General features: G+C 50.2%; 8 protein-coding genes across 8 annotated transcripts; 5 read left to right on the top strand and 3 right to left on the bottom strand.

Annotated features, from left to right (window-relative positions):
• Window positions 1-1,012: 1,012 nt before the first annotated feature.
• On the top strand, window positions 1,013-2,470 carry N7511_001216 (endo alpha-1,4 polygalactosaminidase; the record flags this gene model as incomplete). Its single annotated transcript, XM_057123641.1, has 1 exon — window positions 1,013-2,470. One exon carries the CDS (start codon window positions 1,013-1,015, stop codon window positions 2,468-2,470), a length of 1,458 nt encoding a protein of 485 aa, XP_056989374.1.
• Window positions 2,471-3,962: 1,492 nt separating this feature from the next.
• On the top strand, window positions 3,963-5,448 carry N7511_001215 (uncharacterized protein; the record flags this gene model as incomplete). The annotated part of the gene is made up of 2 exons (XM_057123640.1): window positions 3,963-5,345; window positions 5,398-5,448. Coding segments are annotated over 2 exons (1,434 nt in total), but the record flags the coding sequence as incomplete, so codon positions are not given.
• A 1,554-nt stretch (window positions 5,449-7,002) lies between these two features.
• N7511_001214 (uncharacterized protein) lies at window positions 7,003-7,662 on the bottom strand (the record flags this gene model as incomplete). The annotated part of the gene is made up of 1 exon (XM_057123639.1): window positions 7,003-7,662. One exon carries the CDS (start codon window positions 7,660-7,662, stop codon window positions 7,003-7,005), a length of 660 nt encoding a protein of 219 aa, XP_056989372.1.
• A 3,219-nt stretch (window positions 7,663-10,881) lies between these two features.
• N7511_001213 (putative zinc metallopeptidase) lies at window positions 10,882-12,180 on the top strand (the record flags this gene model as incomplete). The annotated part of the gene is made up of 1 exon (XM_057123638.1): window positions 10,882-12,180. One exon carries the CDS (start codon window positions 10,882-10,884, stop codon window positions 12,178-12,180), a length of 1,299 nt encoding a protein of 432 aa, XP_056989371.1.
• A 147-nt stretch (window positions 12,181-12,327) lies between these two features.
• Window positions 12,328-13,344, top strand: N7511_001212 (NAD(P)-dependent alcohol dehydrogenase; the record flags this gene model as incomplete). The annotated part of the gene is made up of 1 exon (XM_057123637.1): window positions 12,328-13,344. The coding sequence occupies one exon, from the start codon at window positions 12,328-12,330 to the stop codon at window positions 13,342-13,344; it is 1,017 nt and encodes a 338-aa protein (XP_056989370.1).
• Window positions 13,345-13,851: 507 nt separating this feature from the next.
• Window positions 13,852-16,044, bottom strand: N7511_001211 (DUF726 domain protein; the record flags this gene model as incomplete). The annotated part of the gene is made up of 1 exon (XM_057123636.1): window positions 13,852-16,044. One exon carries the CDS (start codon window positions 16,042-16,044, stop codon window positions 13,852-13,854), a length of 2,193 nt encoding a protein of 730 aa, XP_056989369.1.
• Window positions 16,045-16,268: 224 nt separating this feature from the next.
• N7511_001210 (uncharacterized protein) lies at window positions 16,269-16,847 on the bottom strand (the record flags this gene model as incomplete). Its single annotated transcript, XM_057123635.1, has 1 exon — window positions 16,269-16,847. One exon carries the CDS (start codon window positions 16,845-16,847, stop codon window positions 16,269-16,271), a length of 579 nt encoding a protein of 192 aa, XP_056989368.1.
• Window positions 16,848-17,085: 238 nt separating this feature from the next.
• Window positions 17,086-18,289, top strand: sec17 (alpha-soluble NSF attachment protein SEC17; the record flags this gene model as incomplete). Its single annotated transcript, XM_057123634.1, has 5 exons — window positions 17,086-17,118; window positions 17,219-17,342; window positions 17,436-17,742; window positions 17,820-17,994; window positions 18,050-18,289. The coding sequence occupies 5 exons, from the start codon at window positions 17,086-17,088 to the stop codon at window positions 18,287-18,289; spliced, it is 879 nt and encodes a 292-aa protein (XP_056989367.1).
• Window positions 18,290-18,580: the final 291 nt, after the last annotated feature.

Raw genomic sequence — 18,580 nt, 5'->3', positions numbered from 1 at the left:
TGGTAGCGCTAGCAGGGATTTTTGACTATCACGTATGACGGAGAAATAGCAGTGTTTCTGCAAGTAAGATGAGATCCAGGAACCCGTGTCAACATAGTCAGTCCATCTGGTTAACCTGGGAAGCGCCCCTAAGCTGCCAAGGAAAGCGGAGATCAAAAGACCATTTGCTGAGAGCTTTGTGGTCAGGGGCGAGGGACTGTCATTGGTCAACTTTATGATGGCTTGCGACTAATTCTCCCCTAATGCATAGATCGGGTATTTTGTACTCCATTTCGTTTCTTTGTGTGTTTTGGAGGCCTCAGATTCTGTCATTTAACATGAAAGAAAATTCTCCCGAGCTGGGATCCTGTTGGTCCTGAAAATGAGATTCAATATCCAGCAGAATATGCCCATGTTATACCTTTGATATAGCGCTATATCAAATCTTGTCTAATTAATTCGAGACGAACAGAACACCGGCCCCTCCGATTGGGACCTATCGGCGCGTTTTTTAATCATGCTAGGGCTAGACCATGTACTGATCAGATTCCATGTCCTTCAATGAGGTAAAACAGTTATTTTGTGGCAAATGAACGGACTTGGTCAACCGCGAGGCGTTTCTTGGCAGGCGTTTCATCTTCCATTTCATACTCTCCCTCTCTGACGTGCCTCATATTTCCCGGCTACGAGCTCTCGCTTCGGATTTAGATGCAGTGTGATCTGTTTGCGCCCTGCTTGGCTCGTTTAAAGTCCCCCGCTAGTGGCTAGTCCATCTTAGGCTAATAATTCTCCCCCCGCTCTGATGGGCTTTATACCTCCGATCCTGTGGGAATCTGAAACATCTCCATGCAGGGCATATAATTTCACGAGCGAGATGGGAGTATAAGTATCGAGGGGCTGCTCATGATGTCCATACTATTCTCAACCAGTCTCTCCTTTTACTGACAATTTTCTGACGCTTGCTGGACTCAAGTCGTCTTCCATTCCTTTCTACATTCATTCATTTCTGACACTCCTTCAAACTTTTATCAACATGATGTATTCTTCCCAAAATTCGGGCTGGCAGGCTATCATGGCCAAGAGAAAGGTCCTGGTGTCCTGTGTTCTCGGCCTCTTCTTCCTCGCTATCGGGGCGGATATCCGGGCTGAACACGCCGCAGGACACGCCCAGAAGATGCTGAAGCGCGACACTGAGACTACCATCTGGCAGCCAGCCGCTGGAGTCAAATGGCAGATTCAGCTGATCGACGCCGTCGAGGATACCACCGCCGATGCCGACATCTGGGACATCGACCTGTTCGACAACACCGCAGCCACGATCTCCACCCTGCAGGCCAAGGGCCGCAAGGTCATCTGCTACTTCTCCGCCGGAACCTACGAAGACTGGCGCTCCGACATCAGCAAGTTCAACTCGGCAGACTTCGGCAGCAACCTCGATGACTGGCCAGGCGAGAAGTGGCTGAACATCAAGTCCACCAGCGTTCGATCGATCATGAGTGCGCGCTTGGATCTGGCAAAGGAGAAGGGCTGTGATGGCGTGGACCCGGATAACATTGATGCATACGGCAATGACAACGGTCTCGGTTTGACTGAGGCGGACTCCGTTGACTACTTGACTTTCCTTTCCACCGAGGCTCACTCTCGTGGCATGGCTATTGGTCTCAAGAATGGTGGTGATATCATCGGCTCTGTTATTGACAAGATGCAATGGTCTGTCAATGAGCAGTGTGCTGAGTACGATGAGTGTGATGTCTATGCTGCCTTTACCGCGGTCAACAAGCCCGTTTTCCACATTGAGTACTCCGATGAGACTATTGAAAGCGACAGCTCTTCGACTGATACCACTACTGATACCACTACTGATACCACTACCGCTGCTACCACTGACACCAGCGAGGATGTTGCTGCCGTGACCACTGCCGTAGCCACTGCCAGTGCAACTGCTTCTGCTTCTGCTTCTGCTTCTGCAACCGCTTCTGTCTCTGCTTCTTCCTCTACTTCCGCCTCCGCCGCTGTCGTCGCTACTACCAGCACCACCACTACAACAACTTCTGCTGCCACTACTGCTACAACTGATGCCGATACCAACTCGACCTCGGACGCTACGACTGACACGACCGCTGACGAGGATGACGAGACTGACGACGACTCCGATGATGACTCTGAGGATGACGATACCTCTGAGGATGATGATACCTCTGAGGATGATGATACCTCTGAGGATGATGATACCTCTGAGGATGATGATACCTCTGAGGATGATGATACCTCTGAGGATGATGATACCTCTGAGGATGATGATACCTCCGAAAATGACACCAACACCAACACCACCTACGTTCACAAGCACAAGCACCGCCACAACAAGATCGAGCGCCGAGCCACCCTCTCCGCCTCTCTGAAGTCAACCGCCTGCAATGCAAAGAGCGCTGACAAATTCTCCACTGTTATCAAGAACATGAACTTGGACGCTTGGGTTGAATATTGCTAGAGAATGGGCTATCTGCTTAGGAGCTGGGCCGAGCCCTCACTTTTCATGTACCTGCTAGCTCGGGAACTTGTGGAGGAATGACTGTCGCTATCGCATATCTTTATTCCTAGAACAATTCTTAGTCAATCTAAGAGATGTCATCGAGAATTTCGGACCTCAGAAATGTTTCTTTGCATTATTCTTCTCTCTCTAATCTTATCCACTTTTCGCAGACCTGCCTCAACCCCGACACTTCTTCAATTTGATAACAATCCAATCCTATCTAATTCGCCTTCACTGCTCACCCTTTCTAATTTCTTATCTGGTGAAACTGTCTCTTTGTCGCAACTCAATCGGTAACATCTCTCTCCCTTCACGCTCCCGAGGAAAGGTAATTCCCGAACTAACCCCGTACATACCGGAAAGTTACACATGCTCAGGAGGTAGACAGAAGTACTGCCGTCCTATGTTCGAATGAAGAAACTCACCATCAAGCCAGTACGTGCGCCGGACTTCTCAGGATGAAATGTATGAATGAGAAAGAAATGGTGAGAGCAAGAGCAAAGAAAGAGATATAACCCAATTCTTCACGTATGTCATTGCTCTCAAGCGTTATGTATGGTTTGAAGTACCCGCGTTTGGCGTCAAACAGGTAGTGAGTAACTTGAGCCCCGATATTCACCCAGTTGAACCCAGGCAGGTGGGTTCATCAACCCACCAGTTGACTGACTGGAACGTCCATTCTCAAGATTCTAGGGCTCACGTTAATATTCGATTGTCTTTGTACTGATTTTCTGACAGGCCAAGAAAATAGCCAAGACACACGGTCAACATTCATCCAGCCCTATAGGGCTAAGTGCTACGTTCCAGCAGATACTCCAAAATTGTCGAATGACTTCGTTTTCCAAGCTTCAAGACAATCCTCTGTCAATTTCGGTCACTGAAAACATCTTCAAGACAAGTCAACCGATTCAAGAGTCCACCTCCGACAATCTTGGCACAGAAACAAGCGAGATACAAGCAGAGACTAGCTAGTCTTGATTCTATCATGCCAAGGCCAATAAGAAAGAAACCTTCCAACCATAGCAAAACTCACCCAAGCTAATTACGTACACTTCTCGGAATCGCAGGGTAGTAACGTCCGGAACCCGGGGTGGGTAGCTACTATAAGTTTAGTGCCAGAGTCGGGTACATCCGCAGACCTGCCAGCCTGCTCTACCTGCAGAAAGAGGCTAAAGGGATACCAAGTGGGAACAGAATGTGCGAATCAGTCCCCCAACTCTCTATATTAATCAACCTAGCCAATCCCCACTTCGAATGCCAATCTACGAGCAATGAGACCCGAGACCTGAGACCCCCAAAGGGCCTGAAGACCGTGCCATGTCTCAGAGGGGCTTACTCCGAGGTCCACTCTAACCGGATTCTTTAAATCCCTTGATCTTATCTGATGGGGTTTCCATCTATTCTTCATTTTTTGATCAGGGATTGAGTTTTCTCTCACTTTCTCCCAGTCAAATATATCATAGATACAGCCTCTGCTGGATCTCTCAATTCCATTTACATACCTCACACCCTCACCCGCCACCTAAAACAACAAAAAGAAGAAAGAAAAATGGCCACTGAAGCCCTCCCAAAAGACCCCGATCTCTCAGACCCAGAAAGACAACAAATCCTAGAAGGCGACGCCAAATTCCACCGTCTAGGCTGGAAACGCCTCACAGTAATCTCCATCGTCGAAGCCATCGCCCTGGGCAGCCTAGGCCTCCCCTCAGCCTTCGCAACGCTAGGAATGGTCGCCGGCATAATAATGACCATCGGCCTGGGCTTCGTAGCCATCTACGCCGGCTACAACATCGGCGAAACAAAACTCAAGTACCCAGAAATCGGGCACTACGCCGACGTCGGCGGGCTCCTCCTCGGCAGCATCGGCTCCAAGATCTTCGTGGGCAGTTTCGTCGCGCTCCTCGTTTTCGTCATCGGGTCACATTGCCTGACGGGCGCTATTGCCTTCCAGACCATCACGCAGAGCGAGGTGTGCTCGATCGTGTTTAGTGTTGTGTCTGCGGCGATCCTGATGCTGCTTGCTATCCCGCCTTCGTTTGCCGAGGTTGCGATCTTGGGGTATGTGGATTTCGCGTCGATTATTGTTGCTATTGGGGTTACGATGGTTGCGACGGGGATTCAGAGTTCGAGTGGGACGGGCGAGTTTGTGCGCGATATGGTGCCCTGGTCTGCGTGGCCGAAGGAGGGGATTACGTTTTCGGCGGCTATTGTTGCTACGAATAATATTGTTTTTGCATATTCGTTTGCGGGCTGCTTGCCTTCTTTTATGGAGGATATGCATACCCCTGGGGATTATGTGAAGACGCTTTGGTGGATGGGTGGGATTCAGATTGTGGTTTATACGTTGACTGGGTCGATTATCTATGCTTTTGTTGGGCAGGGAGTGCAGTCGCCTGCGTTGCTGTCTGCTGGGCCGGTGATTTCTAGGGTTGTGTTTGGTATTGCTCTGCCAGTGATTTTTATCTCTGGGTCGATCAATACGACTGTGGTGTGTCGGTATATTCACGGCAAGGTCTATCGGGACTCGATTGTTCGCTATGTTAATACTAGCAAGGGTTGGATGACTTGGCTCGGTCTTGTTTTCGTTGTCACGGTTCTTGCTTGGGTTATTGCTGAGGCTATTCCGATCTTCTCGGAGTTGTTGTCCATCATCTCGGCTTTGTTTGTTTCGGGTCTGTCCTTTTATATTCCGCCTATTATGTGGTATGTGCTTTTGAGGGAGGGGGCCTGGTATGAGAAGCACAACTTGAAGACTGCCATTTTGAATGGTATTGTCTTTGTGGTTGGAATGATTATCTTTGGATGTGGTACTTACGCCAGTATTGCCGAGCTGGTGAGTTTCTTTCATTTCGAAAGACATGACAACATGCTAATTCAACCTCAAGATTGATAAATTCCAGTCAGGGTCAGTGGGTAAGCCATTCACGTGTTCTTAGTCGAACATTCCGATGATATCGCCTACATATTGGACCTGTGACCCACGCTCGAGTTGGATAGCCGAGATCTAAAGGCTATTTAGGGGTGATTCATTTGAGGATTGATACAAACACCAACTAAAATCAGGAGGCCTAATTTGCTCCCAACTCGAGGACACCATACTATGATCTGCAAGTCATGACCACCTCAAAATCAGGCGATATAAGTAGATGAGATCGACGCGTGAACAATCTCCAACTGATCCGGTCATACTACCGAGTGGCCAAGTCACTTTTTGTCAGTGCAAGAAATAAAGTCTGCCAGATTCAACGTTATTTCTACCCCGTTTATATAAAAAAGCAGAAGGGGATGTATACAGCTTCCAGAGTGGAGATGTAGAGCTGCAGGGTCCACCATAGCAGTGATCGGCCGGTGGCTTTGCAGCCTTGTCAGCGAGGCTATGAACGGGATGGCACATTCAACCCGTCATATTGCATCCCGCGAATACCTGTACATCATGTAACAAGCTTTATGTAGGCTACTCTCCATATGCACAGCGGATGATTTTACCTGACGCATGAGATCTCGGCGTGTTCGCCTGAGGCACATCCAACACCTCAGCCACAACCCCGCAGTGAGTCATGTAAAGAACTGTACAGTGTAAGTTAAGTTAAAGCAACACCTGTATTTCTGTAAAGAAAAAATGGAGACAAATAGAATTGTGGGGGAAAGGCGCAGTTCGGTTGGTTTGATCAACATTGCTTGACTCAGGCCATATGACTAGTGCACGATGGAACTATGAATGACCGAATACATTTCAAGATTGCGGATAAAGTTTACTGTATACTATACAGTGAGACATACAGTTAAGAGATAAATTCATGTGTTGCAAAGATTCATATTCAAGTTCATATTCCTCGAAATCATATACCCATTCCGAAGGACTGTCCAAAAGGAATGGCCGACAGCCTCGCAGGGCGCATCTCATAAATCACATAGGAAAAAAAGATAAAAAGATAAAAAGATAAAGCTATTTCAAGCTTCTCCACAAAACAACAGAATGAGTCACACAAACAGACCAATAAAGCGTGCAGGGCATCAAAACATGCATGAACAACGAGTTCCCGCTTCACTCATTGGCTTATCCACCCACACCTGCATCTGCAGATGGATTGGTATGGATGTACACCAATAAAGATGCCTAGCCAAGACTTCAAAGAAGCAGGGATACAGCAAAAAACCCCGAGTCACAATTCAAGGTCGGGGTCCCAAGCTGGACCCCGACCTGCAGCTGCGACATTCGAGTCAGAGATCAGTGAAGACAGAAAAGTAAATTTCCGAGGGCGCATCCAGGCAGGCCCTTTCAATGCAGATCTCAAAGACTGTGGTGGGTAGCAATATGTGCACATATTGCCAGAGCACCAAACAATGCGATGGGGAGGGTGGTAGACAATCAATGTCTGTTGAATGGAAGCTTATGCTTATTCAAAGCAATTGGAGCATAGTAGACGAAGTCGTAGTTGAAACCATATAATCGAAGACCGAGAGACAAAAGCGTACTTTGCGTCTCACGTTCAACGGTGGTACTTGCTGCCACCTTCGACATACCGGCGAGGAGCCTCATACTGGCGCTCCACGCGCTCCTGGCGGTCTGTGTTGTACAGCGAGCCACGGCTGGAAGAGGGCCGGCTGGGAGAGGAGCCCCCAGGAGAACGGTACATGATTGAAGCTGGCGAACGAGAGCTGCGGGGAGCGCGCTCGATGATCTGGTAGCTCTCTGGAGACATGGAGCGAGGACGAACTTGCTCGCCGCTCACTCTGCGCGCGGGGATTGGGTAGGTGCGGTCGTAGCTGCGGCTTGTGGAGGGTGTCTGGACTGGTGCTTGGACGACGACGGGCCTGGAGCGGATCCGGAGGCCTTGCTCGATTGCTGTGAGGAGGTTGCGGACGGAGTAGGCGTCGCGGGGGAGCTTGACTCTGGTGGACTTGCCGGCCTCGGCGTCAACTACGGAGTAGTACTTGCCGTTGCGGCTGTAGATGTATTGGGCCAGAGTGCGAGCGCCGGCGTTTCCTTGGTCACAGATGGAGCGGCCATCCTTGAGGGTCTCGACTGCATTTGAGCAGTGGCGGCAGTGAGCGGCGTGTTCCTCGAACTCGGTCACGACGAGACTCTCGTCGTCGGCGAGTTCCCGGACGACGACAAGAGGATCGGTGACTTCAATTGGGGCGGGCATGGTGTTTGTTCGGCGGAGTGCCAGTAGACGTCTGGTCAGACTGCGAGGGGGTCGTTCCCTTATAGTTGTGAGGTTGGAAGGGTCGACGATATAAGAAGTTGAGCGGAAAGGCGACACCGTGACTGATTTATGGGGGGTCACGAGGGGAGAATGGATGATCTTAGATTTGCGTGACTGGAGTAAGAGTATGAAACCAGTCTGGGACAGTTGATGTTATGTGTTGATGGAGTATACCCAAAGGGGGGAGGAGAGAGGGTTATATAGGACATGACTTGCATATAACTTACATATAGATGCCTGGCTGATCTGCAGCCTTGAAAACCCCCGGGGGGCCATGTACGAACTTAGTAACCGACACTAACTTACTTGGTGTCTTTAGCGTCTTTGACTTGCATATTCTTAGTCTGTGGCTAGGGGCTGTGCCTTGGTCAACACCGCCGGGTTGAAACCACTCGATCAGCTCATTGGCTGTCCCTGTTCAAACATACGGTAAGCATCCTCTATCTTCATGGGATTTCATTCCCCACCTACGACATTTACCCATGACATCAGGAGTAATACCAATACTGTCATTCTGTATTCTGTCATTATGTCCTGGCGTGTGGCTGATGCAGTCTCGTGTACCTTGAGAACAGGCCTCAGGTTCGCGTCACTCGCACTCCGCCATAGATCATAGATTGTTTTTGGATCGGATAGTCCACACCTGAAACTGCTAGAGTTGAGGCTCCGTTGCATTTCCTACCGCTCATAGGCCCCCGCAGCCGCCCTCATAGCGTCTACCGAGACAACTCTCTCTCTCTCTCTTGAAACGACATTCGCTTTGTTCTCTTCCACGTTTCCATTTATGGAAACGGTTTCACGCTTTCTAAGAATAACATCGGATTCGGAAATTGGATGAGTTTTGGACCCCACGACTATCACCAGCCCCAATCCTGTCAGCCTCCAAACCCGTATACGGGCCACCCTCTCACCCAATCCAACCAAACTAATCCTATTCGAGTGCCCTGCTCAGCCTCAGCCACTGGTTTCGCTATCTTTCCTTCCTGATTCGATACTCCAGCCACAGGTCTGCGGTCGTATCCCTCCAGATTCCTAAAGGTTCCCTCTGTTCATCTCCCCCTGTCAGACCCTGAATCATGAACCTGTTCCAATCTGTTTCCACACCGCTGCCTGTGTCGCTTGACGCGCACCAGATCAAATGGTCAACTCTCTCATCCTTCTGGACTTGTCTTCTTGCTGCCTTCGCAGGCACAACTTCTGCTTATGGGGGGGTCTGACCTCAAGTCCAGATCGCCAGATCGGCACTATTTCAAGGACAGACTGTTCTTTTTTTTTTTTTATTTGATTCGTTACCATTTGGAGCGCTATTCCAAGATAGCAAATTGCGGTTCCTATATGAATTCTCCGACAATGCTGACTTGGCGCCAACCCCTTGCACCCTGGCGCATACCATAACACATAACACATTCTCATTTGCATAGACGCACACAACTCTCAATCTGAACATCATTCGTTTTAGGTCACCGTCCTTCAACAGCCCGGCCGGGCTAGCTCAATCGGTAGAGCGTAAGACTCTTAATCTTAAGGCTGCGGGTTCGACCCCCGCGTTCGGCTATTCCTAAAACACCGTCCTCGAGTGAGCGTTTCTTTTTTTTTGTGGATTTTTTTGAGCCGCTCATCTCCTGCAATGTGAGTGGTTGCATTGGTAGTGGGTTGTCCACTTGGAACGGGCCGCAAAAAAACATACACAGACTGATCCAATGGCGTACACTTACAATCTGGCTTGATAGTTCATCGTCTATACCCTAACATATCTGGCCAAATTACGCGAATGTCTCTAGGCAGAAATGTTGAAAATCAGCCACTAGCAAAAGCAAATACTTGCCCTATGTCAGACCCTGAAGACCGGTGGCTTGGGCCCGAGCGCAAGGCAGAGAACGCCTAGTGTCGTGCGGGCTTGTTAAGGTTTCTGGTTCAGCTGGACATGGCCTTTGGCGTGTAGGCTTCAATGGGGTTTCGAGGGATTCTGTCACCGGGTCATTTCTTTGATTCGTCAGAGGCTTTGGGCGCTGGATTCTTCTTGCATTCGATTGGCTTGGTCTTACCTGGTTCTGGGGTGGCTGCAGCACTATGGCATAAAACTAGGGACCACCTAGACTGGGGCACTTTGTAATGTTGATTATCAATCTGTGGGTTTGACTGGGTTCAGGGATTATGTTTGAGTGTTTGAGGTCTTATACTCCGTATTGTACATTGGAGTCTTGCGTGGTTGTGGACCTTTATCGCGCATACATACATATATTGTGTCATGAGATGCACAATCTACCTACTCCATACCATGTTTCGGGATTGAAACCTACCGCGTTTGCCACCTAGGCCAGATAGAACTGTAGATGACTGACTACAACAGAGTTAACCCCTCCTTTGGATGTACTGTCTTGGTTATCGAATTACAGTGATCAGCCTGCCTTGGAAGGCAGCAGTATGTTTTGTTCAGGTCTCTCACCCCTGACTTTCTGTTCAATTCTAGTAAGTGCTGGAAGCTGTATATACTTGGCATGTCTTCTTTGTCATGCACTCTATAGGTGGATTGTTGGGTATTGTCTTCTATCGCCAGCCTACGATTTCTCTATCCTCCAACTTGATTCTCGCGACTCTCCTCGTTTCACTGCCTTATGTTGCAACATTAACGATCATGTCTTTTTTTGATCAAGCTGCTCAATATGTCCTACTTGTACCATTCAATTGAAACTATTTAAAAATGACGATAACAGAATGGCAACTGGATCGTCCACTACATTTCGAGGTAAGTTATCCACAGTTCCCATAGTATAGCCATGACTGACAGTACTCACTAGATAACTCGAGCAAGTAACACACTAAGATAGTAAAACTCACCCCTGATCCTACTTCCACGCCGAACTACTGTCCGATAAGAATATGAAGATAGAGCCAAGCAAGTCCAATGCGCGTGCATCCGGGCTCGGCAGCCATAGTTTGCCGATATCAAGCCCCTTCCAATCCGATTGGCAGTCAGTGGAGAAGATCGAATCGAACCAGTCGGCAAATGGTTGACAATGCGGAACAGACCGAGAATTGGCGAGGATGCGGGGAATCGAGGGGGGTTTGCCGAGCAACACTTTTATAAGTCGAGCTATTTCCTGTATTTTGCCGACCTCACCACCTGGCCAAGATGCAATTAAGAGGTATGGAATTGTCATGCTAGATCCAGAAACGCTCAACTCACTCGTCGCAGAAGATCACAAGAATGCGCTGGGCGACGTCATCAATCGCTTCCGCCCAGACCTAAAGCCATTCGAAGACCTCTACCGACACCTACACGCCCACCCCGAGCTATCAGGCGAAGAAGAACAAACCGCCAAAAAAGCCGCCGACCACCTCAAAGCTCTCGGGTATGAAGTCCACACCAAAATCGGCGGCCACGGCGTCGCAGGCGTCCTCCGCAACGGCGCCGGCCCAACAATCCTACTGCGGGGTGACATGGACGCACTCCCTGTAGAAGAACAGACAGGCCTAGAATACTCCAGCAAAGTAATTGCCCGAGACTCGAGCGGCAAGCAGCAACCGGTGATGCATGCCTGCGGCCACGACACCCACGTCACATCCCTCATGGCAGCATCGACTCTCCTGCACGCCGCGCGCGAAGAATGGACCGGAACCCTGATCTGCATCTTCCAACCAGCCGAAGAGCACCTCGATGGCGCCAAGGCCATGCTCGACGACGGCCTCTACGACAAGATCCCCAAGCCGGATCTCGTCCTCGCGCAACATGTCATGCGCATGCGCGCCGGCACGGTCAACCTGCGCGCCGGCCCGCTCCTTACAGCAGCTGACGCATACGACGTGCGGATCTTCGGACGCGGCGGCCACGGCTCGGCGCCCCAGACGACCATCGACCCCATTGTTCTCGGGTCGTCGATTGTGACGCGCTTGCAGTCGATTGTGTCGCGCGAGGTCACGCCGGGGAAACTGGCGGTTGTGACGGTTGGCAGCATCCACGCCGGCCAATCGCACAATATCATCCCGGCTCATTTGGACTTGCAGTTGAATGTGCGGACTTTTGATGCCGCTGTGCGCGAGCGCGTCTGCGCTTCGATCCATCGCATCATCCATGCCGAGTGTCAGGCTGCTGGGGTCGAGCGCGAGCCTGAGATTAAGCTTACGTTCTCGACGCCGTCGACGATTAATGATGGGAAGACTATTGATTCGCTGAAGGAGACTTTCGGCCCGTACTTTGGGGATAGCATGGTTGAGATGGAGCCTCCCAGTGCCAGTGAGGACTTTTCGTTGCTCGCTACTGCTGTTGGCGCACCTTATGTGATGTGGATGTTTGGTGGGACTGATCCTGAGACTTGGGATGAGGCTGTTAAGAAGGGCACGCAGGATACGCTGCCTAGTAACCACTCGCCGTTCTTTGCGCCGGTGATTCAGCCTACGCTGAAGACCGGCGTCGATGCATATGCGCTTGGAGCTTTGACTTTCCTGCGAAAGCAGTAAATAGGAATGATATTCAATTCAACAATTCAATGTTTACCCGATAACGTTAAGAACGATTGGTGAGGTCATCGTGGATCTCCACAGACGCCGCCGCCCCAGCTCTCCCAGTTTTCCCTCTCTTCTCATTCTCCAACAGACTCCACAAAAATGGCAGCAGAACAATCCACAATGAAAGCCTGGCTGTACAGCGACACAACCAATGGCCTCGAAAACAACCTCACCTTCACCCCGGACGCCCGCACCCCACCAGCACTCCACAACGACGATGTCCTCATCACAGTCCTCTCCGCCTCCCTCAACCCAGCCGACTACAAGCTCCCCGAACTAGGCCTGCTAGCCCGCAAACTCGTCATCGGCACGCCCGCCTCCCCAGGAATGGACTTCTGCGGCCGCGTAGTGGCAACAGGGCCCGACGCGACGGATTTCGCAGCCGGCCAGCTCGTCTACGGCAATCTAGGCAAGCCGTGCCAATTCGGATCTCTCGCCGAGCTGATAGTAGCCCCGGCAAGCTTCCTGGTCCATTTACCCGACGGCGTGGAGGTTGATCACGCCGCTACGCTCGGCGTGACTGGGCAGACGGCATACCAGTCGCTGAAGGGGTATGTCGGTGCGGGCGATAAGGTGTTCATCAATGGGGGATCGGGCGGGTGTGGTATTTTCGCTATTCAAATTGCGAAGGTGATGGGATGCCATGTGACGACTACGTGCTCGACGAAGAATGTGGAGTTTTGTCGCGGGCTTGGGGCCGATGAGATTATTGATTATTCGGTTGAGGAGGATCTTGTTGCGGGCCTGTGTGGCAGGGGTGTGGTCTTTGATCATATTGTTGATCATATTGGATTCCCCGCTGCGCTGTATCGTCAGTCTGATCGCTTCCTGGCGCCTGGGAAGACCTTTGTGCAGGTTGGGGCGCCGGGTGTGGGCACTTTTGCGGAACGTATGCTTTTGCCTGGGTTCCTTGGTGGAGGAAAAAGGAAATATGTTATTTTTGTCACCAAAAATAACAAGGAGGATCTTGTTCAGCTTGGGGAATGGGTCCAGAAGGGGGATGTCAAGGTTCAGCTGGATACGGCTTATGAGCTTGAGGATGTTGTCAAAGCATTCAAGCAATTGAAATCTGGTCGGGCTAGAGGAAAGATTGTTGTTCATGTTGCTCAGGATTGATAGTATAGCTTCGAGCTGTGATCACATAAAAAATAAGGTTTTAAGGTTTTCCAGCACTCTGGCACTCTGCGTATCCGATCAACACATGGGTTGGACCATCAATAATTCCAAGTCTGCCCTTGGTTCATACTAATGAATATTTAGATCATATGCCACGAAGGACAAGCAAGCGATTTCCTGTCTACTTGTTATGGCTGTTCCATCTACGGCAGAACGTTGTACAGTATTCGCGTAGACCTTGAGGATGTTTTGGAGACTTCTTAGCTGCACGAATACGGACAATGTCTTTTTCGTGAATTTTTATCTTGAATTTCAGCCAGTAACCAGGAATATATCAGATTGCAAGATCTCAATGAGACTAGCTCTAGGGCCGGCCAGTCAATATGGACACAGCTTCGATGAGATAGGAAGAGATATTCCTGTTCATTTCTGTATTGGAGATGTATCTGAGGCATATTGCAAATGATAGCTAGATCAGAAGCATCTATGTCTAATATTGTTCCACATCTAGAGGGCAGAATGCTTTGAATGATCCTCCTTCTCAGGTAGGGAGTAATCGTCATCGTCCACATCAAGCATTTGAATCCGATGGTTCGTCATGTTCTCCTGGGTCTGCGTCTCAACCTGCTTTTGCAACCGGGCATCCTCTCCGAATCCTTCCTGGCTATTCAAGGTCTCCTGAGCAGCAGACGACTTTGGGTCCTTCACGCCAGCCTCGCGCTGGTTCTGCTGCAGTTTCTTCTCTTGTTGTTCCTCCTCGACGGCAAGTGCATCCTCTTCTCGTTGGATTTCGCTGGCATCCAGGTCCTGCAACCCAGTGAGGGTGAGGATTCTTCCAAGCAAGTACTGATAACGAAGATGACCGCTGACCATATCGCTAACATCGAGATTTTCGACGCTTGGAACACCCTCGACCTTTTGGAGTCCGGCGACACCAAGCTGCAAACTGCTGGTTCGGTAAAGGAAGGCCAGAACAGAGTCGTTTTGAGAGAACACGTTGATGAAACGGCCGCTCACGACGCTACGCATCACGCGCCAGTGTTCCTCATTAGAAGGGGTAGGTGATCCCATAAGAATAACGGACTCGACGAGACCGTATGCGTTCCGTTTGGCCAAGGTTTGGAGGCAGGAGAAGATCAACCGAGACCCAAGAGAATACCCAATCAATGTGACAGGACGTTCACCTTGGGCTTTGTTGATGAGAACATCGGCAAGCACCTGGCCTGCTTTATCGGCGCGAGACTTGGCGACGCTGAACGGATTGTCCACGACACCAGCAACCTTTAAAAGACCAAGTGGAAGCATGACCGCACTCATAAGTGTGTGGAAGAAGGTTCGGGCCAGAACTTCACGCCCGGCTACTGACCATGCGGCACTGGTTACAAGGGCGGAGATTGCGTTACCCAAATTCATCAAAGGCTCCATTTCCCAGCGAAGAGCAAAGACCTCTGAATTGGAGCCAATCACTTTCCATGGGACAGTAAAGTTGGATTCTTCCTTGACCCATCCAGTGACACCGATGATGACCCGTAGTCGATGTTCCTGTCGGGCAGCCTCGCTATCTTTTTCATCTCGAGACTGTTGTCCCCGAATAGGAAGGAATGCAAAGTCGTCAACTTCACGGGCGTACTTGTCCATCATGCGACCAGTCATGCGGCCTCCGTAAGCACCAAAGAGGCCGCCGACGACAACACTACTGCCAGCGAGGACCCCCAAGTATCCAGCAGCGGCAGTAGCACCGAGACCCAGTCCACCCATAACAGTTCCAAGGCCTGCGGCCACTAAGGGAGCTGCAAGTCCACCAGTGAGACCGATGAGAGCTGCACCAGCTACAGACGCGATGCCGACTTTCCATTTTCTCATGTCGTCTTTCTTGGGTTCCTTCTTGTGTTCTTGATCTGACAAGGCCAAAGCTGTGTCTAGCAGACCACGCGCAACCTTGACTTCGTCTTCATTCAACACGTTGATATCTATGTTCAAACTAGACGCCACGTTCAGCATCAAAACTCGGGAGTAGGCATTATAGTGCTTCAGGCTGAGCATTAACAGAAGGAGCGAATGGAGAATGAGTAATCTTGTTGCTTTTGGAAGTTTGCTCAGAGGTGTTTCCACGGGGTGATAGATTTCTTGTAGTTTTTCCAGGCTATCTCTATCGCCCTCAAAGGGAATCTCATCGGATTTTGCAGCCTTTTGCAGTTCTTCCGAGGCTTGGTGTTCGTCATTGTCATCTTTATTGACAACCTCGCCGATCCGTAAAAGCACAGAATCCCGCCAGTCCTCGAAAGTGGATAGTGCAGCGACTTTTGCCTGCGGTTTGAGGGGCTTGCCATTCCCAGTTTGTGGGCTGTCACTTTTGCCTGCACTCACGTTGCTTGGCCTTTGGGGTAGGGGCGGTGTGTCTTCGTCGCTTTTCTCGGTAGGGAGCGGCTTGCGTGGAATCGACGGGGTCGACGGGGTCGACGGAGTGGATGGCACGTCCTTTGAGTCTGACTTTGAATCGGGGGTTTGGTTCTCGAAGATTTCCAAAACACCAATTCGCATAGACTCGGCGACCTCGGCAACAAGAATGGTCAAGTCAGCACGCTGCGCCCGATCCAAGATGGAGCTTAGATCTTGGCCGCGGTCGCTTTCCGAGGCATTGTTGTTAGATCGCTTGGAATCGAACAATGCCGCTTGTTTTTCCTTCAAACCTTTAAACATTGGCGGCAAAATGGGTAGTAAAGTCACAGGTTGACAAGTTCGAGACGAGCAAGAGCTGAGCAAAGTTGGAGGGGGCGATGTTGTCATAGAGCTTAAGCTTGGGGGCTGACTCAGGATCTCTGCCCAAGGCAGACAGGCCAACACCGTTGATACTACTTTGCTTGGCTCCAGGATGAAGGAACATGTTTCATTTATTCAATGTCCTGGAGATAGGCAGGACGAAATCATTTGCCGATTTCCACAACAAAATACTTTCCCTTGGTCTTCGTTGCAGAGCCGAGCGCATTCCCATCCCAAGCCGTCCCATCTGGATGAACATTCTTTTCGCCTGGGATACGCTGGATTCTTCGGCGTCTTCCAGAGACCTTTTCCTTGAGTAGAGCGCCTTGAAGTCGTTCCAGGCCAATGGTGTTCTCTTCAACTGCAGCAGAGCTTTCGTCTCGGATACTAGGGAGCGGGGCGACACCAGTAGTATCAACGAGTTGAATCTCCTTGACAAAGTGAATCTGAGACTCGAGGGTCTTCAGCATCGTCTGTTCTTCTTCTTCGTTGGCAGGTTGAGGAAGTGCCGAGATGCGCAATAGGTGATGAAGTTGTTTCGGGGTCACTACCTCGGATGCGGATGGCCCTGAGGCAGGGTCGGGAAGCAATGATCTGACAGACCAATTTGGCTCGCCGAGAATAGACTCGAGGTCGGCAGTAGCGGATTTTCCAGAGGAATAGCAGCGAGAGATGGTGGTGTGAAGACGGTATGAAGGACGCAGCGACTTAGATAGTCGAGCCGTAGCGCGTAGGGAAGCCATTGTCAAGATGTAGAAATTGCGACAACTGATCAGATTCGATAAAAGCCAGAGATAGCTGCGAATGTAGCAATCAGCCCAGAGCAATATCAAAAGTCGTTGAAGACAACAGGAGCTTAGGCGGATACCGAAAAATAAAGGGACACCGCCTCCAGCGGGACCGCCGATCGATGCTCTCATAGACCCGTTGGCCACACTCCCTCCAATATCTGCAGATTCCCTCCTGCAAACATAACCCAAGATGACTCAAGATCCCCGTGTCCTGCTCCAAAAGGTACGCCCTCCATACCTCTCCTGGTCCCGTTTGCCTGGAGACGCAAGCAATGACGAAAGTGCAAATAGCTAACCATGACATCGCTCTTGTGATGAACTAGGCCGACAAAGCGCTCTCTGGCGCCTCTGGCGGATTCAGTTGGTTCGGAGGACGGACAGAGAAGTACGAAAGTGCCGCAGATCTGTATACCCAGGCTGCAAATGCATTCCGAGTACAGAAAATGAGTACGAGATACCCCGCCGCCTGCTTAACACCGCCTGATGTGCTGTTCGAAGCGATAACTGAGCCTGTGAACTGATATGTTTTCATTTGAATAGACAAGGAGGCCGGTCAGGCTTTCGAGAAAGCTGCCTCCATCCAGACCCAGAACCTGAATGAACCTGACGACGCCGCCAATACCCTCCAGGAAGCATTCAAGGTATACCGCAAGTCAGACCCCGAGGATGCGGCCCGTGTTCTTTCTAGCGCTATCCAGCACTACGTACTACGAGGAAACCTGCGCCGTGCGGCGACGCAGCAGCAATACCTTGCCGAGGTGTATGAGGTCGAGCTTGGAGATATGAAGAAGGCACTTGACTCGTATGAGAAGGCCGCGGAGTGGTTCGAGGGCGATAACGCCGAAGCGTATGCATTCCATATTCCCTTTGAGCTTTGGATATTTTTGAAAAGGGGAATCTGCTAACATCGACGTCATACTACAGTCTCGCAAACAAACACTTCCTCAAGGTGGCGGACTTGGCAGCCCTGGACAACGACTACTACAAAGCCATTACAAACTACGAGCGCATCGGCCGGTCCTCTATCAACAACAATCTGATGAAGTGGTCAGTTAAGGATTATCTCCTGAAGGCTGGTATTTGCCATCTTGCCACAAAGGTACGTAGCTCATGTCCCCTTGATTTATATCAAAATGCTTATTCCGTGTCTGTAGGATTTGGTTGAGACAAACCGTGCCCTTGAATCATACCGAGAGCTCGATCCTACTTTTGCTTCGACGCGAGAGCACCAGCTACTCGTGGATCTGACCCAGGCTGTCGAGGGTGGTGACCAGGAGGGCTTCGCTGACAAGCTTTTCCAGTTTGACCAGCTGAGCAAGCTAGACAAGTGGAAGACGACTCTTCTTTTGCGCATCAAGAATAACATTGAGGAGGCCGAAGAGGACTTTTCGTAGACGGTGATTGACTTATTGATTCCCCGCGTGTGATGTGATGTGTTTAGGATTCTGGGTCCTCGAGTTTTTGGCTTCTGTTTGATTTCTTTTTTGACTTATATCTGCTCTGGACATGAATACAGATTATTGAAACATCTGACGATGACCCACTTGTTGTTGGCTTTTGTGGTACTGGTATTAAAGTCCTTTCACTATGCAAATATGATATAAAGATAAAGATATGATATCGACTGGTATGAATAGGCTACAGATATACGGAATGAAAGTGCAGGAAATTCGTAATTCATCATT

This window comes from Penicillium nucicola (assembly GCF_028828085.1).
Source record: "Penicillium nucicola strain IBT 29836 chromosome Unknown utg000001l, whole genome shotgun sequence".
Lineage (NCBI taxonomy): Eukaryota > Fungi > Ascomycota > Eurotiomycetes > Eurotiales > Aspergillaceae > Penicillium > Penicillium nucicola.
Note: the sequence above shows the minus strand (reverse complement) of the source record. Positions and strands in the feature narration are given on the sequence as shown.